This window comes from Alnus glutinosa, chromosome 6, assembly GCF_958979055.1.
Source record: "Alnus glutinosa chromosome 6, dhAlnGlut1.1, whole genome shotgun sequence".
Classification (NCBI taxonomy): domain Eukaryota; kingdom Viridiplantae; phylum Streptophyta; class Magnoliopsida; order Fagales; family Betulaceae; genus Alnus; species Alnus glutinosa.
In genome coordinates, this window is record NC_084891.1 from 26366336 (window position 1) to 26388228 (window position 21893).

The 21893-nt window shown below is 36.2% G+C and overlaps 2 protein-coding genes across 4 annotated transcripts; both read right to left on the reverse strand.

The window, feature by feature from the left end:
* Positions 1-311: 311 nt before the first annotated feature.
* LOC133871259 (phosphoglycerate mutase-like protein 1) lies at positions 312-3366 on the reverse strand. Its single transcript, XM_062308661.1, has 8 exons — positions 3253-3366; positions 2810-2889; positions 1408-1570; positions 1117-1191; positions 929-1017; positions 689-808; positions 472-516; positions 312-389 (listed from the first exon to the last, which is right to left on the reverse strand). The coding sequence occupies exons 1-8, from the start codon at positions 3364-3366 to the stop codon at positions 356-358; spliced, it is 720 nt and encodes a 239-aa protein (XP_062164645.1). The 3' UTR covers positions 312-355.
* Positions 3367-13663: 10297 nt separating this feature from the next.
* On the reverse strand, positions 13664-19344 carry LOC133871257 (phosphoglycerate mutase-like protein 1). Of its 3 annotated transcripts, none has more exons than XM_062308658.1 (10): positions 19117-19344; positions 17926-17987; positions 17650-17757; positions 17220-17299; positions 16410-16572; positions 16119-16193; positions 15889-15977; positions 15007-15126; positions 14187-14231; positions 13664-14107 (listed from the first exon to the last, which is right to left on the reverse strand). In XM_062308658.1, exons 1-10 carry the CDS (start codon positions 19253-19255, stop codon positions 13993-13995), a joined length of 996 nt encoding a protein of 331 aa, XP_062164642.1. In that variant the 5' UTR covers positions 19256-19344; the 3' UTR covers positions 13664-13992. The 3 variants fall into 3 exon arrangements, with proteins under 3 accessions (XP_062164642.1, XP_062164644.1, XP_062164643.1); XM_062308660.1 differs by lacking the exon at positions 19117-19344 and adding an exon at positions 18652-18675; XM_062308659.1 differs by lacking the exon at positions 19117-19344 and adding an exon at positions 18208-18361.
* Positions 19345-21893: the final 2549 nt, after the last annotated feature.

The window sequence follows — 21893 nt, forward strand, 5'->3', positions numbered from 1 at the left end:
AAGCGACCCTTATTGGTCGCCGCTGATGAAGGATCACTTGTCGCCGCTAATGATCTATTGTATATTTGCGGCAACTTTTTAGTGGCGACACAAAAGTCACCGCTAAAGACCACTTATTAGCGGCGACCTCTAGATGTCGCTGCTAATGAGGTATCTTTAGCGGCGATTTTGGTGCCGCCGCTAAAAAGTTGGCCACTAATGTGCAAATTTATTGTAGTGCAACGTTACAAAAATGGACGCCTTATTTTCTGTGGTAAGATATTCACATGGGAATTACCTCAGTGAAAGCTTAAGAATCATATATTTTGTGTGTATTTAAGTTTATTACATCTTGACCATCGTTATAGGCTTAGAGTTAGTTAGTCGTTGAGGAAGCAGATGCCTTCAGGCTGCAGAAAGAAGAACCAAAAAATGATTTTTCTGCATTAAGATAGAATATGGGATCTACGTTTTGCAAATGACAATGCTCACCTCCTATCAATGATGACCACTGACCGAAGCTCACAATTCGCAAAACTGCATACACATATGTATTTTTTTGTTGTTGTGTTTAATTAGTCACATTGGACGAAGATCTAAGGCAAAAACAGTATATCCTATAAGTTGAAATTTTTTATTAACATCTCCATTCTTGAGCTATTTATGTATTTATTAACAAGTGAAGCATATAAACGAATATAATACTTACGGTGCGCATATTTCAGTCTTCACAGACGGATGACAATCATTTCCAAAAGCACTTAGGGCATGAAGCAAGAATGCGCTGTGGGTGACGATTGCAATCTCCTTCTCTTCACGTGTCCACAACCTGGGCCGATTGAGGAACGAGAAAAAAGCAAAGAAATTATTTTAGTGCATGTTCTATTAAATTGAAGAACATAATATTAAGTTTCTGGGAAAAAAAAAAGAAGGTAAAACAGGCAATCACCATTTCAAAAACTTCATTCCCCTGGCAGCAATTTCTTCATTCTTCTCTCTAATGTCAGTCTTCCACAAAATGTCATCATCACTTTCTATCTGAACAAGATTAGGATAACAAATCAATAGTCACGGGAAATTTGACTGTCAAAGCCACTTGTTCACATGATAAAGCACCAACTATGATAAATTACTTGCCAGTGAAAAATCAATTGCAGGAAAAAGAGGGCGATATTCCCTAATGCTCCGTCTCTTATCACATGGATGAACCCCCTGTAGTAAGAAAATTAATTAACACACATAAATTCAGATGACAACTAGTAATTGATTAAAAGGAGGAACTGGGAAGGGCCCAATTTGCTACAATTTTCACTCATTTATTTATCAATAATTGAATTAAGTATTGAGAAATATGTTGCAAATGCAATAAATTTTCATACATAAATGCAGAAAAAATGGCCTGCAATGTCTAGTAGATGTACCACATACCAAATGTTCTCGGCAAAGCTCTACTGCTAAAAATGGTGGGCAATTTAGGCTTGAAATTGCTGGATGGTCACTGTTCCCCGTATTTGCAACCATTAGAGGAGGCACATTTACCCCACCTGTATATGCTTCACCACCAAAGACTCCAGCTGCTGTTTGCAGAGTCCTGTGATGCAGCCATTGTTGGTCACGACTTATAGCTCAAGAGTTCTGGCAATTTAAACATGTAGACTCCAATTTGTTCAATGAGTGGGATGTAAATTCTTCTAAAACAAAGGCCCTATGGAAATAGAGATTCAAATTTTTTTTTTTTTTTTTTACTTTACTTAATGTAAGAACCAATGAACCGCAGATACTTCAAAACCCTTGAAATATCAAAGGTTCGACACATATTGGACAAGGATATATACAACTTGTACACGGCCAAATATGTGTCCAGAAATAAAATAAATATCTTTGAAATCACAAGCCAAGTCAGAAGCCATCACTTGGAAATGCGTGTTGGCATCAGCATGCTATTCCAAAGCAAGCATTCATCCTCTGGTTAGCAGTTAATAATAGGCTTACTACTGGAGACCGGATGCTGGCATGGGGCTTTAAGGGTGATACAAACTGTGTTTTCTGTAGAAGTGGCACTGAAAGCCTAGACCACTTGTTCTTTTTATGTGGTTTTAGTTCCGAATTTGGAAGACATGTTTGCAGCGTTGTAATCTCTTGAATCCTCCTACTAGTCAGGATGATTTGATAGAAGAAGGGTGTAGAACTTGGAAGACTATGTCCTTGTTGGGGTCAATCTGTAAGCTAGTCTTAAGCTCTGCTGTGTATGGCCTTTGGAGAACAAGAAATGAGATTAAGTTTGGAGGTCAGCCTAGAACTGAAGAAAGTTAATTTTCTGGGAGGTTCGGTTTCGGATTTCTGGGAAAGGGAAGTTCAGGAAGTCTATGGACAACATCAACCTATGTCACAAGTGGAATATTGATGTTAACATTCTGAGTTAGTTCAGTTTGTTGTTTGAATGTTTGTTTGTTTTGTTGTTTACGTGTTCTGGTTGTTTCCACAGAGTTAATCTCTGTTTGTAATGTGTTTTGGTGTTTGTCGGTATTCTTTGTACAGTTGATTCTTTTATTAATAATATATCTCCTTATTCATAAATAAAAAAAAAAAAAAAAAAAAAAAAAAAAGAAAAGAAAGAAAGAATGAAGTCGACCTAATAATGACAGGTGAAATGGCTCTCATCAACAAATAATGCTTATTATATCTAGGTCAGAATCCAGTGACGAGCTTATGGAAAGAATCGTAGAAAAGATGGTCTGCACCACTTACACAGCATTAAGCACAAGGAGATGACTGAAAATTTCTAGATACAGAGGCAACAAGAATGCACTGATCGACTAAGTTTAATTACCTTAACAAAGGGGAAACAATGACTAAATCAATTCTTTTGGAAAGTCCACTTGATTGAACATGCGTACGCAGATTATCAACCTGTTATGGCACCACAAAATCATTCAACGACATTCCTTTTATATCACAGAATATGACAAATGACAGAAGAAAATAGCAGGCCAGGACAAGAAAATCTAGAAACCTATGTACAATAAAAAAGTCTCTTCCAAATTTTGTTTGTGTCTGCAGACTCAAAAGTTTTACTGATCAGTATAGAGTAATTGTTACAAAGTTCTATTTGACCATTAAAATTTTTCTAAGGATTAAAAGTTAACTCACGAACAACAAGTTTTCTACAGGAAATCAGTGGTATAAAACTATTTTCATAAGAGAACAGTACTTAACAAGAACATATATAGTTATGATAAAGTGACAATTAGAACATACTTAACCAGCAATTACCTGCTTCCAGCCAAGAGGGGAAAGGTGTGCATCAAAAAGATCATAAGATAAGTATGCATTGTGGTCCTTTTCCCCTTCCACGTTGTGAATCCCTTGGGCATGCCTTACCTGCATGTACACATGGATTGATAAGACTCAGATGCTTTTGAAAATGCTTTTGAAAGTACAAATAAAAAACCCCAAGAAGTAATCTCCCAAAAGAATGTGTATCAGCATCAATTCTATAAATCCTAAACCTTCTACAATAAGAATAGTAATACCAATAATATAAGAAGGACAAGATTTTTCACAAACCAGGTGAAGAGTTTTACTACGGTGCAACGGGTAGAGACTTTGACCTCCAGTGGGATCCACTTTTGTGGCCATAAAAGAAGACAACCAACCTAAAATAAGATCATTCCATGCACGCAAAAGTATCAATAAAATGTGGGTCTACTTCATTCTTTATAATTATATGTTCTTTATGCCATAAAATGTGGCATAAAGCAATAACCATAACTCCAGATTTGTGCTTAAGAGAATATATAAATAATGTTTGTCCAAAAAGAGGTAACCCAAAATTACCATTATGGGCCGATCAGAATTCAGTGCAATACAGCAGCCCCGCGTGAGAGTTGGGGCGGGCTCTATTCGACCTGAGCAGGTAGGTCGTGGACTTCCTGACACCTACCCGAACAGTTGAGGCCCACTACATGCTCTCACATAGGCTGTCCTATTGCACCCAATCGGATCTGTTAGGCAAGCGATCAATCTGCTGGAGAGATCGAGGTCTTTCAGTGCTGGCGCGTGGTTTACACGCGCCGACGACTCCCAGCCGATGCTATGTTGTCTTTGTTTTTCTATTTTTGTGTTTCTAGGCCTTTTGTTATGTGTTCATTCTCTGTGTTCTCTGTTGTAAATACATAATAAGCCAGGTGTTTGGATTCCTATTGTGTATTTACCGCTTTTATTGGTAGCATGGGTTCTTGGCATCCGTGTCAAGAATCAATAAGTTCGCGTCATTCATTTGATAAATTGCCTTTGCATCCTTACTTTCTTAGGTGTTTACGGGTGGGTTGCCCAGCCTTAGTTTGTTGTAATTTCATTTCTTTAAGCCTAAAGCTTAGTTTAATTTAGCTTTAGTTTGGAGTTCCTTTTCAACTATATATATATACTTCAACCCCTTTATCCTTTATCCTTTGTCCTTTTTTTTATGATTATGATTATTTATTATTATTATTATTATTTTCCCTTAATTTCTGCCCTTTGGCCCGCTTTGGCAAGTTGATCTTACTCAACTTGTCTCGTTTTAGTTGGAAACTTCAGGTATTTTGATATTCTATCTCGTTCAATGAGAGATTATTTTCAATGGCAGTCTATTAAAAGAGAAATGATATAAATAATACATTTTGAGGTATGATATTTTGACATTCAAAACAGTTATTGACTTTTTATTTTTCTTTTATCAAAAGAAAAAAAAATCACAAAATTAAACCATGTAAATGGGTTGGGGTCTGATTTTGTGGTTTTTTCTTAAAAAAAAAAAAAATTGTCAATATTTGCGTCTTTGGGTAGCAAAATATCATATCTCATACATTTTATACCCATCTTATTTTTAAAGTTGGAGAAAATTGCACCATTACTTCCTATAGTTACCTAAATTACAACCACTTAATTGTAAGATCCTTTTGGTAGGTAAAAATTACAAATTAGTACTCCTTAAAGTTGTTTTCCGTCTGCAAACTTAATAGAGTCCGTTAAGTTGTCACGCAAGTTCCAATAAAAACGCGATACATGTCACTTTTAATAAAAATATATATTAATATATTAAATTTTTTTTTTTATTAAAAAAAAGTTTGGGCCTTGGGAGGGTGGCCTTTTTTCTTTTTCTTTTTTTTTTTTAAGTACATGATACAACGAAAAAAGAAAAGAAAAGAAAAAGAAAATTAAAAACTAACAACAGTTTCAAGCATGTATAATTTATCTATTGAAAGCTATCTAATTAATGAACTATATATATGATTATGACTGAGCTTATTCTCTCAGCAGGACAATATCAATAGAAAAAGAAATTAAATAATAATATGCAGAAACAAAAGAAATATGATGAAAGACAATAAATAAGAATCATTTATTTAAAAAATAAAACAAAAATTGAATAGAAGTAAAAAGAACCAACCTTTTACCATGAAACTCATAATCGAACCCATTTTGCTAAAGGATAATCCTATAATATTCAGGTCCACTAGTAACGTCTATATATTAAGAGAGGCGTAGAGAGGGAATGTTTGATCAGTCTAAGCAAGGTATCCTTTTCCAGGCTTTGATATTCTTTTTTCCTTACAAAATCTTATTCTTGGCTTGAAACTAGTATGTTGCTTGAAGGAATCTTCTATTGTTGTCTATTATAATCCATCCCTTCATTATCAGATTATCGATCCATAGTTAGAATCCTTCCATGCCCCTCCGCAAAATAAAAAATAAATAAATAAATAAATAAAAAGAGGAGGGGGTGACTAGAGTGGTTATTCTACCTGGGCATGATTATAGTAGCTCTTGGTCGTTAGCAACCAATGATAGGAGGGGCTTACACAGTGAAAATCGCAGGCACTCCCTCAAGCCTAATTGAACCGTAACCTGACCCTGCTTCATTAAGACATCAGTGGACCCAATCGGGGTTGATGATTTCCATTGCAGGAGTTGAACTTATGCCCTAGTGTTTACCTAACCACATGGGGTGATAGGAATAAGATTAGGGTTAGTAGTAAATCAGTAGTGATAGTAATAGATTTAAGGTTAGTAGTTGAGTTGGAATAAAATTAGGGTTAGATCATTTTAAATTATGATTATATTATTCAAAATTTGGATTAGGATTAACTAAGAATTTATATTCATTTAGGTGTCATCTTATTGTATGTCTTTAAGACCAGTTTGTGATTAATGAGAATAAGAGAAGTTATTTGTTTCAGTAGAGGTGGCCTTAGCAAAAATTAGCAAAAATAATAAAATCATCAGCAAATAGAAGATGTCTAATTGGAGAGCAGTTTCGAGCAATTTTAATACCCTTTAGAAGTCCAAGAGATTCCTGTTGATGAAAAAGTCGAGACAGAACCTCCGTACCGAGGATAAATAAAAACAAGGACAAAGGGTCTCCTTGGTGGAGTCCTCTAGCTAGAGTAAATAATCCAAATGAGCCGCTATTAATTAAGATAGAGAAAGATGGAGAGGTAACATAAACCCGAATCCAGTTAATCCAAGTAGGATGAAAGCCCAGTTTACATAAGATGGCAAAGAGAAAGGACCACTGCATACGATCGAATGCTTTTTCCATGTCAATCTTGCCAGCCATAAGACTTCCACGACCTTGTTTTGATTTTATTGTATGAAGTAATTCATGGGCCATGATAGAATTATCTTGAATACTTATGGCAGGAACAAAAGCAGATTGATATAGAGAGATAAAAAGGTGAAACAAACCTTTGAAGCGATTAGCTAGGATTTTTGATATGATCTTGTAGATAATATTGCAAAGGGTGATTGGTTGGAAATGGTTGACAGAGAAAGGTCCCAGCTGCTTTGGAACCAGACCAATAAAAATATGATTTTGCTCTTTCAGAAGATGGTTTGTCTCAAAGAAATCCCAAACACATCGTAGGACTACATGCTTTACAATATCCTAATACTTTTTATAAAAAAGAGTGCTGTGAAGCTGTTCGGCCCCGGTGCGTTTGTAGATCTAATGCTCGATAGGGCTGTGAAAATTTCATGCTCTAATGGAATGGCACACAGAGTCATGTTCTCTTCAATAGAAATAGAGCCATCCAATAAATTCAAAAAATCATCAATAATAGCAAGCGAGGAGGGGGAGAACAAGGAGCTAAAACAATTTATAAAGCAGCTTCCAATTGTAGCACGATCAGAGATCCAGGCTCCAGAGGGGAGCTTAAGGGAGGAGATATTGTTTCTTCTCCGTTTTATTAGAGTAAAAGTATAGAAGAATTTTCTAGTCCTTACAAGTAAGCCACGTTTCTCTAGATTTATTTTTCCAAAGAGTTTTTTCTTGTAGAAAAAGCTTAGCTAAGTCTTGTTTGAGTGAGACTTCCGCTTGAAAAGATTTTTCAGAAACATTGGACTATTGTATAATATCAAGTTGTATCGTTAAAGAAGAGACCCTCGTTTGAATGTGACCAAAATGAAGCTTGTTCCAATTTTGAGAGCATATTTAGTGGCCTTCAACTTCTTGGACAACATAAAGGTTGGAGAGCCAGCAAAGTAGGAGCTCCAAGCAGCGGAGATAATATTCCTACAAGAGAGATCTCTTGTCCAGAATTCCTCAAACCTGAAAGGTTGAGGCTGATTATTTGATGGAGTGACAATATCTAGAAACAACAGATTGTGGTTAGAGGTGATGACCAAGAGATGTTGTATAGAGAACGATGGAAATAGATGAATCCACTGAGTGGAGGCTAATCCCCTATCCAATCTTTCTTTGATAAGGTGGACATCATCTCTATTATTAGACCAAGTAAAAGGATTACTAGAAAATCCCAAGTAAACCATTCCATTATTATTCATAAACAAACGTCGGAGGACGAGCATGCAAAAAGGCGTCCACCAATTTTTTCAAACTGATCTATTATCATATTGAAATCTCTTATACATAACCACGCACCGCTATGGTTTTCTCCAATAGTCGAGAGGGAGTCCCAAAAATTGCTTTTATTTTTGCTATACGGGGGTCAGACAGAATCCAGGGTTTGTTAGGAGGGTTCGAGTAGCACCAAACATTTGTTGTATTAACATTGGTAAGAAAGCATACAAGATCCACACCATTGCGCCATACCAACAAAAGACCTCCTTTAGAACCAGAAGGAGGGACATGAGACATAAAAAAGAACCCTAAATTGTTCATTTTCACACTAGTTACAAAAGGTAAGGCCTTAGTTTCATATAGAAATATCACATCAGTATATAGCTTTCTAACCTTGACATTTAAACTACGAACTGCAGAGGCACAGGTCAACCCTCGACAGTTCCAGGATAGATGCTTCATGGCGGTGGAGGTGGCCCTAACTGGCTCACCTCCTTAGGAGCAGTGGACAATGGGATCAGAACTTCCAAGTTTGCATCCTTCAGAATGGCTGGGTTGAACAATTTGTGACCACTGGAAGACCTGAAGAACCGATGGGAGTGGCTTAGAGGATCTGCCATCAAAGCTTTAGTGGTAGTGTGACCATTTGGAGGAGGAGGTGGAGACTTGGTGGCTTGCCTGTTCAAAAATCCAGAGTGTAAGCTAGTATGAGATAAAGTTAGTGGTTTGATAGGAGACCCTGTTTGGAAGGCAAGAGCATGACTAGCAATGAGGGAATTTATGGGATCAGCAAGGGTGACTGAGTTTTTTATCAGTTAAAGACAAGGTTGCCATCTCCAACTGGGATGGAGAGTTTTGATGAGATTTCTTGAAAATTTTAGGTTTCCTTAGAAAAGCTATTGGCTCGGTGTCATCATCAGAGGGATGCTTTTTTCTTGTTAATGTAGTGAAGAGGTATGTCGGGGGAGAGAGGAGGGGATGGAGCCGGGGGAGGGGAAGTAGCTGTGGCCATTGAGGGGGAAGAAGGCTGGCTTGGAGGAGCTTGTGGCTTGGGAAAGTAGGGATGGAATCGGGAGAGGAGTGGAGATGTGCGAGGAAACGTTCGAATGCAGAGGGAAAGGCGGGCTGGGTTAAGGTGAATGGGTGGGCTTAGTGTAGTGGGCGGGTTGGACAATTGGGATAAGGCTGAGTGTTTGTGAGTAGGTTAGAGATTGGGCTTAAAAGAGATGCCAGCCCATTGCGAGAGAAAGGCTTGGAAATGGGCTAGGTGGGCTATTTCGAGTGGATCAAGAGCATCCTGTATCTGGGCTTGGGTCGGGTTGGGCGTGTAGATTATTGGATAAGGGAAATCTGCATGATTTAATAAGGGATAGGGTTGGGTCGGGTGAGTGGGCGACGTTGAAAAAATGGGGGACTAACCTTTATCAGATGGGAGAGGATGTGTCAGATTCATTGTGGATGAGGACCATGAGGGCACAAACGTGTCCATTTGTGAGCTGTTGAGATTAAGAGGAGGATTCATCATCGCAACGTGGCGAGATGAGCAAGCTGGAGAAGTGATTCGTGGCTGGGGTGATGCCACGTGTGGAGCAAAGGAAGCCATCACTAACTTGTTCGAAGATCTGCCATTGTAGCTGGGATTGGAGAAGGCTGGTCTTCCCGGAGATGACCCGCCGAACACCGTGACAGGTGGAGAAGCTTATGGTATACTCGCCGAGACAATTTTGGAACTTGATGAGGCCACTGCTTTTAGAGAGATGCCGAAGTTTGGCAGTGGTAAGGGCGATAATGTAGTAGGGCAACTGAACTTCTTGTAGCCAATAAGGCCACATGAACTGCAACAATTGGCTAACCTTTCATATTTGAAACTTACCCAAAGCCAAAGGGATTCCTTGCCAGGGTGCGGAATATGGAAGCCCAAAGTTAGTTGTAGCGAGGTGTTCAGATCCACTCGAAGACGAAGATATTAACGACATATCCATAGAAAAGCTATCTCATAGCAAGCCGCTTCTTCTAGCAAATGCTTGTCTACAAGTCTCGACGGCCTCACATCTCCCAATTTGGTCAACCTCTTGGATTCCCTATCTCCCTTACTTCATACCTTCCCCTAAATTCCCAAACAACCTCGCTCAACCTTCCCTCATCTCTGACTTGATGAACTTAGATGCCATGCAATGGCGCCCCTCGGTTGTTAAATCCATTTTTGGCTATACCAGTGCTAGCGAAATTCTCAAGTTGTGCATATTGAATGATCCAAACACTCAATACATCTGGACACCCTCTAGCTCTGGTAAGTTTTCAATTAGTTCGGCATATACTACACTTATCCAATCACACCCACCACTGTGTAGCCCTTGGTCTCATCGACCTTCTGGAAATCTTTATGGAAACTCAATCTCAATGATTGGCTAAGGAATTTCCTCTGAAAAATTCCTTGGAAAATTCTTCCTACAAAGGCCCGATTAAATGCCATCTTTTCATCCTCCACCTTGAATGAATGCCCACTTTGTAAATCAGCGGGGGATTCTCTTTAGCATTTGTTCTTCAACTGTATATTTGCCTGAGTAGTTTGGCGAAACTCCTATTGGCCATTGGACTCTACGGCCCTCAATTTATCTAATATGGTAGACTGGGTTAAACTAATTATCTCCTCAATTTCTCTTGGCATTTCCATAAATGATCAACACAGGTTTCAAGTCTTTGCTGCTGTGTCATGTGATCTTCTATGGCATTATTGCAACAAGGCCTTTCATGATGCACTGTCTTTTGATGCTATTAATGTCTCTCAACATATTAACAAGATCTCTATCGAACATTTTGCTGCTTGGCATATAATTCCATCTCCATTGGAACAATGGCTACCTCCCACAAGTCCTGACTACAAAATCAATTTTTACACGGCAATCTGAGATACCCTTTCAGCACAAGTAGCAGTTTCTCGCAATCACTTGGGTCATATCATTAGTATGATCTCCCAGATCAGTCCTGCTTGCTTGCCAAATTATAGCGAAGTCTTAGCTGTGCACCTAGCAGTTTCCCTTGCCATCTCTCTTAATCTTGAGAATTTTATAATAGAGGGTGGCTCACAAGTTGTTATTCTGTCCCTGCAACATCCCCAGAATCTGCTTAATTGGCGCATCTCACCTGTTGTTTCTGATATCATTGACTCCCTTCTAGACTCTATCTCTTGGAGTGCCAAAAAAGTCAATAGAAATGCAAACTTTTGTGCCCATTCAGTGGCACATTGGACTGCAACCAGATCCTTTTATGGCCGCATTCCCACTGCTCCCACTCCCCCTCCCTCAATCCCTATTGTAAGCGGGAAAGACCTACCCCCTATTAGGCTGATAAGTTGATAGTTATTAGTTATTAGTTGCTTTGTTTATTTCTATTCTTAAGCTTGTTAGTTATTGTTTTCTCTTCAAGGTACTTTGGTTAAAAAAAAAAAAAAACCAACTGAGGAATGAGGATATTCCCACTACAGAAGGAGAAATGAAGAAGAAGGGTGGCGATGAGTGGGAATGCAACTAGGAGATGTGAATCATGTGATATGTTGTCACCCCATGACATAACTATTGACATAACTTTTGACTTTTTTTTTATTATTATTAAACAAAAAATTACAAAACCATGTAAATGGGTTGGGGTCTGGTTTTGTGTTTTCTTTTCCAAAAAAAAAAATAATTAATTTTTTTAAAAAAATCAATAATTATGTCAAAAGTTATGTATTTGAGTGGCAAAATATCATTTCTCATGCAACTAGCACATAAGCCAAATTATATATATATATATATATATATATATATATATATATATATATATATATATATATATATATATATATATATAAAGGACTTAAAACTATTAAACATATATATTTCCCAGCTATGCAAGAATGCTTAGAGAAAGAAATTTACATTTTCTCCTTCCAACTTGGTTTCTTTCCCCGTTAATTATAATAAATTAAAATATATATATATATATATATATATATATATGTACATGGGTTAACGGAAGATGAAAGTCAGAGATAACACTTTATTGTAAGAATTTTGTTTGTATCTATGACTATGTAACCTCATAGCATTTGGCTATGATTTTGCAGAATTTTATGCTTTGCGTGTAAGAGCTATATGCTTTGTGATGTAAGAGCTTTTTGCTCGTGATCTTTGATCAATGAAATACTCAGATTTTTCGTTTAAAAAAAAAAAAAAGCCAATATTACTATCACTCCATATCTTTTACGTTTCACTTGATATAAAGAATATTAATTTCGTTGTCCAAATTAAATTTTACATATCAAATAATATATATATTGTCATATCATATGATAAACATATACAAAGTCATAGGAAATATGTTAATAAAACAAACTCTGCCACGAGATCAAGAGACTACAATTTAGATTATCATGAACAAAAACTGTAAAAATCGATCATGAGATTATAATTTTTGGACTACTACTCACTTGGTGGGGCATTCGTGGGGTTTTTCCCGGAATATTCCATGGTTAACCTAATTCACTTCTTCTTCTTGGTATAAGATCTCGAAAATAACATGTTGTTGCAAAATCGACTTGACGTTTTGTCATGCTCAGCAGTTGGTCCTCCCTCCCCCAAACGATTAGCATTATCTTAGTTATTCTTACTCTTGCTTTATATGTTCAACCTAGGTTCTAAAAGATCATTGTGTTGAGCTGATGTCCATGGAAGCTCTAAGTGATACCTCAACGACAATCTTGGAACCAGAATATGAAGCTCCATCTATGGTCACCAAGTCCTTGTGGGATGTCGCAATCCCCTTCTATTCAGCATGTATGATGTATCTCACCCGTAGAGAAAAGTGGAAGTGACACGAGAGAGGAAATTAGAAAAAAATGTACCAAGTCGGATAATGTCAAAGGCATGGGTGCTGTTCTCTTCCTTCTCCTATCTATCTTAGTGGGGTTTGTGCTCTATGTTGTTAGGGGATCAAGGTCGTAGTTCTTCAGGTAAAGCCTCAGTTACAATATCTAGTGGGGTTAATTATTTTTGTAGGCCTACAAATGAATAGTATTTTTTTTTTTTTTGTTAATTCTGTCATGTGTGGGAAACCATTGCCCGCAATCGGGCAGGCAATTGAGAAGGCACTCGATTGGGTTCATGTCTAAACAAGCTTAAAGCCTTTATACAATTACAGTCGGACATGATACAATCTGAACAGGAATTGCAGCCAACCCACTGGCTGGTCAAGGCACCCGGCAAATCCCAAGGGTTCGAACCACTTGCACAACAACAACGCAAGGACTACAGGATCCGTGATGGCTTTTGCTTCCTCTGGAAAATTACAAAAGTATTATTTCACGTAGCACACCGCCGTTTTATTAATTTTTTTTTTAATTTTTCCAATTTCGGTTTGTCAATGATATGCATGCTATTCATTTATTTTATTTTATTTTTGTCGGGAGTTTTTAAGTCACTTAAAATACTACAGTTTGTATAAAAAAATCATGAACAAAACTCTTGATTTAAGATAACTTTTTTCTATATGCAACTTAACCCCAACAGGCTACCTAAGGGAAATTCACATGGATCTTGTATGTGCTTTTCGGCAATTTGTTCTGTAGTAGGTGGTTTGAGCGTTAGTTATACTTGCTAGGCACCATCAAGTTTTCTACTACCTATGGCAGCAACTCAAAAATTAGCTCAGCGCCATCCAAGCATGAGCAAATCATTAGACAAGTGAGAGACTTGAGAGTAGAGACAATTAAGAATTGGAGTCGATATGAAGATTCACTTGACCCAAAATGAGAAAAGAGGCAATCATGAAAGATAAGAATAGATACTAAAGATGTGAAACTCATTAAAACAGAAACCTTACTGTATGTTGAATTAACAATTAACCAAACGTACAAAAAACAAGAACATCATCCATGGCCAACATAGAAAGCCAAACTTAGTTGAATCAACCAAATGTGTCCACAACTTCATCTGAAAAGGGCACCTACATCTCTGTTATAGGCTTTAGATCTATCTACTCCAAGAAAAATGAATCTTGAAATTGCCTAACAGATCGACCAACCTTACAAAAATGGACGCCTTACTTTTTGTAGTTAGATATTCACTTGGGAATTACAAAAATCATAGTGTATTTAAGTTTATTCCATCTTGAACATTGTTATAGGCTTAGAGTTAGTTAGTCACTCCTTTCTCTGGATGCTTCTCAGTTGCTACATCATTGGGAAGATCAAGTCCATGAGGGATTTTTCCAGGATAGTTAGTCGTTGAGGAAGCTGATGACTTCAGGCTGCAGAAAGAACCAAAAAATGAGTTTTCTGCATTAAGATAGCATATGGGATCTACGTTTTGCAAATGGCAATGCTCACCTCCTATCAATGATGACCACTGACCGAAGCTCACAATTCGCAAAACTGCATACACAGATATATATATATATTGTTTAGTCACATTGGATGAAGATTTAAGGCAAAAACAGTATATCCTATAAGTTGAAAAAATTTATAAACATCTCCATTCTTAAGCTATTTATATATCTGCGGCGAACCCTGTGAGAGAGACATGGAGTACAACCTACAAGCACAAGTAGACTGTTCCACTTGAACCCTATATAAGTAGGGTTTAGGGAAAATCATATCTCTAGAAAATATGATAGAAAATAATTTTGTATGGTCTCAGGATATGAAATCCAAGTCATACAGGTAAAACCATATTACTGATGCGCACAAGTGCCTGCCATGAAGATGTCTCATCAGAATAGAGAATTGGCACAAATAATTAAAAATATACAATTAAGTAGAAAGTTTCTAGCTCACAGGAGATGACCTAGCAGTTTCAGAAACATTTTTTAACTAATAAGATATTATCAAGAAAAAGTTCAAAAGATAGCGTATCTAATGCAAAAAAGTAATAAAAACACACATAATGCATTGTGGTAAAGAACATTGAGTAAATACGCATAGAATTCTCAAAAATGAAATGCAAAAGGAAAAATAAGAAAATGAAGAGAGTGTGAGAGTGTGAGAGAGAGGATGGAAGCATATAAATAATCGCATAGCTAAGTTTCAAATTCAGCAAAAAGCCCATCAACATCTGATAGCATGTATTTAGATCTTTTAGTTAAAAATCTGAGAACTCAATTATGTATCTACTAACAAGTGAAGCATATAAACGAATATAATACTTAACGGTGTGCAAATTTCACTCTTCACAGACAGATGACAATCATTTCCAAAAGCACTTAGGGTATGAAGCAAGAATCCGCTATGGGTGACGATTGCAATCTCCTTCTCTTCACGTGTCCACAACCTGGACCGATTAAGGAATGGGAAAAAGCAAAGAAATTATTTTAGGGCATGTTCATGAATCAAGGCCATACTTGCAACCAGATAATAGCAAAAGCATTCTAAATGTCTACAGAAATCCTATTCAACCAGGGAAAAAAGGTAAAAAAGATATACAAGAACCACTTGGAAAAAAATTGATCATCACAATAACTAGCACTTCATATGCCACTGGAAGGAAATCATCCCAATTTTTTCTCCATACATTCGAAAACACTACCATATTTCTTTTCTCCAGTAACAAACAATATCACTATTTTTTTTTCCTTTGTCCAAAAGGAGATCACCTCGGATGCATGTAAGACTCAATCAAATATTCACATGGAATGACAACATGCCTGCTAATTTTAAAATTGATATATTGGTGCCACTGAAAGATCAGAATGTTAATAAACAGCTTTTGTGGCAAAAGATAAAGCATGCCAACAACTCTTTAAGATAAAGGAATGGTGTTTGAAAACCCATGCTAACCAATTTCAAACTCTACAATAAAGTAAATCGTCAGATGCCTAAGATGAAACAAGTGCCCCTTAGTTTCCAAATTTGAGGACTTGAATTCTTATGTTGGCCATACAAAATTTCAATCCTTTGTTGATTGTTAAGTTTCTTACATAATATTATGTTTCTGGGAAAGAGGGAAAAGAAAGGTAAATTTTTTTTTGATAAGTAAAAATACTGGTGGGGAAGCTGCTCTCTTACGTAAAAGAAAGGTAAAATAGGCAATCACCATTTCAAAAACTTCATTCCCCTGGCAGCGACTTCTTCATTCTTCTCTCTAATGTCAGTCTTCCACAAAATGTCATCATCACTCTCTATCTGAACAAGAATTAAAACAAGAATAAATTTCAAACCTAAATTGACTTGAAGATTAGGATAACAAATCAATAATCACGGGTAAATTGATTGTCAAAGCCACTTGTTCACATTATAAAGCACCAACTATGATAAATTACTTGCCAATGAAAAATCAATTGCAGGAAAAAGAGGGCGATATTCCCTAATGCTCCGTCTCTTATCACATGGATGAACCCCCTGTAGTAAGAAAATTAACACATATAAATTCAGATGACAACTAGTAATTGACTAAAAGGAGGAAGTTGGAAGGGCCCTTCATTTGCTACATTTTCACTCATTTATTTATCAATAATTGAATTAAGTATTGAGAAATATGTTGCAGATGCAATAAATTTTCATACATAAATGCAGAAAAAATGCCCTGCAATATCTATTAGATGTACCATGACATACCAAATGTTCTCGGCAAAGCTCTACTGCTAAAAATGGTGGGCAATTTAGGTTTGAAATTGCTGGATGGTCACTGTTCCCCGTATTTGCAACCATTAGAGGAGGCACATTTACCCCATCTGTATATGCTTCACCACCAAAGACTCCAACTGCTGTTTGCATAGTCCTGTAATGCAGCCATTGTTGGTCATGACTTATAGCTCAATAGTTCTGGCAATTTAAACATGTAGACTCCAATTTGTTCAATGAGTGGGATGTAAATTCTTCTAAAACAAAGGCCATATGGAAATAGAGATTCAAAAATTTATTATTTTTTCTTTACTTCACTTAATGTAAGAACCTATGAAGCACAGATACTTCAAAACCCTTGAAATATCAAAGGTTCGACACATATTGGACAAGGATACAACTTGGACACGGCCAAATATGTGTCCAGAAATAAAATAAATATCTTTGAATTTTGTTAAGGAGGGACACAAATCAATATGATTTGGATGCGGTCGAGACACAGGAAGGGATACGATAAAAGCTTAAATTGAAAAAAGAAATCACAAGCTCAAGTCAGACGCCATCACTTGGAAATGCGTGTTGAGAGTCTGACCTATGGAAGAAAGAATGAAGTCAACCTAATAATGACAGGTGAGATAGCTCTCATCAACAAATAATGCTTATATCTAGGTCAGAATCCAGTGATGAGCTTATGGAAAGAATCGTTGAAAAGATGGTCTGCACCACTTACCCAGCATTAAGCACAAGGAGATGACTGAAAATTTCTAGATACAGAGGCAACAAATATGCACTGACTAAGTTTACCTTAACAAAGGGGAAACAATGACTAAATCAATTCTTTTGGAAAGTCCACTTGCTTGAACATGCGTACGCAGATTATCAACCTGTTATGGCACCACAAAATCATTCAAAGACATTACTTTTATATCACAGAATATGACAATTGATAGAAGAAAATAGCAGACAAGAAAATCTAGAAACCTATGTACAACCAAAAAGTCTCTTCCATATTTTGTTTGTGTCTGCAGACTCAAAAGTTTACTCAGTATAGAGTAATTGTTACAAAGTTCTATTTGACCATTCAAATTTTTCTAAGGATTAAAAGTTAACTCACGAACAACAAATTTTCTACCAGGAAATCAGTGGTATAAAACTATTTTCATAAGAGAACAGTACTTAACAAGAACATAGTTATGATGAAGTAACAATTAGAACATAATTAACTAGCAAATACCTGCTTCCAGCCAAGAGGAGTAAGGTGTGCATCAAAAAGATCATAAGACAAGTATGCATCGTGGTCCTTTTCCCCTTCCACGTTGTGAATCCCTTGGGCATGCCTTACCTGTACACATGGATTGATAAGACTGAGATGTTTTTAAAAGTACAAATAAAAAAAACCCAAGAAGTAATCTCCAAAAAGAATGTGTATCAGCGTCAATTCTATAAAATCCTAAACCTTCTACAATAAGAAAAGTAATACCAATAATATAAGGACAAGATTTTCACAAACCAGGTGAAGTGTTTTACAACGGTGCAACGGGTAGAGACTTTGACCTCCAGTGGCATCCATTTCTGTGGTCATTAAAGAAGACAACCAACATAAAATAAGATCATCCCATGCACGTAAAAGTATATATCAATAAAATGTGGGTCTACTTCATTCTTTATAATTATATAATTATATATTCTTTATGCCATAAAATGTGGCATAAAGAAATAACCATAACTCTAGATTTGTGCTTAAGAGAATATCTAAATAATGTTTGTCCAAAAAGAGGTAACCCGAAATTACCATTATGGGCCGATCAGAATTCAGTGCAATAAGGCAGCCCCATGTGAGAGCTGGGGCAGGCTCTATCCGACCCGAGCAGGTAGGTCCTGGACTGCCCGGCACCTACCCGAACAGTTGGGGCCTGCCACATGCTCTCACATAGGCTGCCATATTGCACCCGATCGGATCTGTTAGGCAAGCAATCAATCATGGTGTACAAAATATTTCAACTAAAGCAATAATAAAGACCAAAAGGCAAAACTAACGAATACAAACAGAATCAATGCTTCCGTGTACGTGATAAAACCAACAAATGTGATCCATATTGGCATATGCGCTATGATGCCCATTTGGTGTTTGCAACAAACACAAGTGACGGCACCAATGAGGCGCACAGTACTGTGATGCAAGTGTTATGCTACAAGTCGTTAAACCAACAACATTGGAATCATATAGAGCATATACCGGTATAATCCCAAAAACTAGGTTCGCATTTTGACCGCGTCGTGCTAGAAATGAGAAAGTAAAAGAAGAACAACAATAATGATTATCATTGATCACAACGTAATAATAAGAAAATGCAGATAAACATTTAATTTGCAGACACCAATCGAATCGACTACAACATTATCAATTATGATCACCTGGAACCCCGAAATGACGAAATGAAGTCCAAAATCACCGAATCAAATCCAAACAATAGAACAAAATCAAAGAAATGAGATCAAAACACTTGCCAAACCTAGGCAGATCTTCGCACAAGCATGGTCACGTATATATACAAAACCAAACGCTAGATTCACGCATTTCAATCGCCAAAACCAAAAAATCATCGTAAAATATCTCAGAATCGCGTGGCTAATCCACAGAGAGAGAGAGAGAGAGAGAGAGAGAGGGGGGAGGGAGGGAATAGGGATTGGGGGACCGTACCTGAGCGAGTGGGATAAGGTGAACGACGTCGCGGATGTTGTGCTCGTGCAGGTGGTCTAAGCCTTGGAATAGGAGCGGGGACAAATGAGGATTTTAATAGAAGAGTAGGGGTATAACTATAAATAATGGTGGTGGGCATGGCTATTTATTATTTATAATTGAACCCGGTGTCTCCGATCGTCTGCTCCGTCTGGGAAAGACACTCTAATCTCTATTCCACGCATGTGTGCGATTGGACAAAGTGCGAAGCCCCACGCCTTCTTCTTTCCTCAAAAGCGTGAAGCCTCCGTAACTCTTTTAGATAAGATTGGAGGAGCTGTTTGGCAACTAAATGCAAAATTTTCAAATTCTCTTTTTATTTCTTTCAATAAAAATAAAATTAAAATCATTCTAACTTTTTTAATACTTTTTACATCACATTAATAATTTTTTATTACTATTTAAATAAAAAAACTCACTACAAAATAAAATTTTTTTATAAAACATTTACAAATTTTGTATCACATCAACCACTTCTTAGTTACCATTCAAATAAACATTTCATTTTACACTTACTTACCAAACAACTACTTTTTGTCTTCGACAAACTTTTTTGGGGAACACGTGGCACCGGCCTTTTTTCTAACTTTGATGGCCGTTGGATATAAATTTAGATCTGCCAACTGCCAAATCAAAGTTCAACCCCTTTATCCTTTGTCTTTTGTCTTTTTTGTTTTTCTTACTTTCTGGCTTTCTGCCCTTTGGCCCGCTTTGGCTAGTTGATCTTACGCAACTTGTCTCGTTTTTGTTGGAAACTTCAGATATTTTGATATCTATCTCGTTAAATGAGATATTATTTTCAATGGTAGTCTATTGAAAGAGAAATTATACAAATAAATTTTATGAGAAATTACAGTTTAGTATCTTAAATTATTACTCGTTTCCGTTTAGCTCTACAAACTGCTAACACTCCAATTCCGACCTTGTAAACTACTAAAACCTTTAAAAAAATGCTCTATTTGACAAAATATTTTCATATTACCCCTGCCACGTGTCATTTTTCAATTAAAAAATATTTAAAAAAAAATAAACTAAACAAAACTTAATTTTTTTTTCAAAAAAAATAAGGAAAATAGAGTGGCTAGCGCCACCCCCCCAAAAAAAAATATATATATATTTTTTTTGAAAAAACAAATTAGATTTTTTAGTTTTTAGTTTTTTAGTTTTTTTTTAATTGAAAATGACATGTGGCAAGGGTAATATGGGAATATTTGGTCAAAAATGGTCTTTTTCAAAAGTTTTGATAGTTTGAGGGGTCGGAGTCGGAGTGTTGGCAGATTGTGGGGCCAGATGCAAAATGGGTAGTAATTTGATGACTTAAAATGATATTTTTCCTAAATTTTTAGATATGAGATTTTGTCCCTTAAAGAGATAATTATTGAATTTTTTATTAAAAAAAATTACAAAATATGTAAATGAGTTGGGTCTTGTTTTGTGTTTTTTTTTTTAAAAAATAATAATAATAATAATAATTGTGTCAATAGTGTTGTGTCTTTGAGTGACAAAATGTCATTTCTCATGCAATTAGCACTTGAGCCAAACTTATGGCGGTCAGCTGTTTAGTTTTTAACAAAAAAAAAAAGAAAAAAAAAAGAAGAAGAGTAAAAGTATTAACAAATAATTCAAAATATATTGATTAAGAAAACATAATTAAAATAAAAAATAAAGTATTGATAACCGTTCCTCACACGGATATTGAACTCAGGAACAAAAAAAAAATTGAACGCAGAATAATTTTATTATCCTAATTATCACAATGCATCTTGCGGATTCACTTCTTTTCCTGCTTGGAGTTGGAGGTTGAGGACTTCGTGCACAATCCAAAACACCTGCAAAACAATAATGAATTATTATTAAAAAAAAAAAAAACGACTTTAAACTATTAAACATATATATTTCCCACCTATATATGCAAGAGTGCTTAGAGAAAGAAATTTACATTTTCTCCTTCCAACTTGGTTTCTTTTCTTTTGGTGCTGGCTTAAGTGGCTTTAGTAGTGCACTGTTGCCTCCTACCAAAAGGCCGGAGTGAGTCGAGTAACAAATCGAAACCTCTTTCCCTGTTAAGAATAATAAAAATTTAAAAAAAAAGAAAAGAAAAAAAAAGGCCAATATCACTACCGCTCCAGATCTTTTACGATTCACTGGAAATATATAATATTAATTTCATTGTCCAAATTAAATTTTACATATCAAATAATAAATATATATATATAGTCGTCATATCATATGATAAACATGTACAAAGTCATAGGAATTATGTTAATTAAACAAACTCTATCACGAGATCAAAAGACTAAAAAGTAGATTATATATATATATCAAGCAAAAACTGTAAAAATCATGCATGAGATAATTTTTGGACTACTACGTACTCACTTGTTGGGGCATTCGTGGGGTTATTCCCGGGTTCCATGGTTAACCTAAATTACCCAATTCACTTCTTCTTGGTATAAGATAAACTACTACGTAGTTGTCATGAGATAAACTGATAAAGGATGAAGAGCTAGGGTATATATATATATATATATATATATATATAGATGAACGTTTGCATGTTCGTATCAATAAATAAGGGGTGGCAATTATTGATTCGATTGCATGCATGCCCTCATTTTTATTGCAATTAAGGAATTATTTGCCTCATGAAGCGGAGGTTACTAGTTCGAATCTTCCTCCCCTTCTTATGTAGATATGTCAAAAAAAATAACAATATGAATGCTACGTGTGCCTATAAT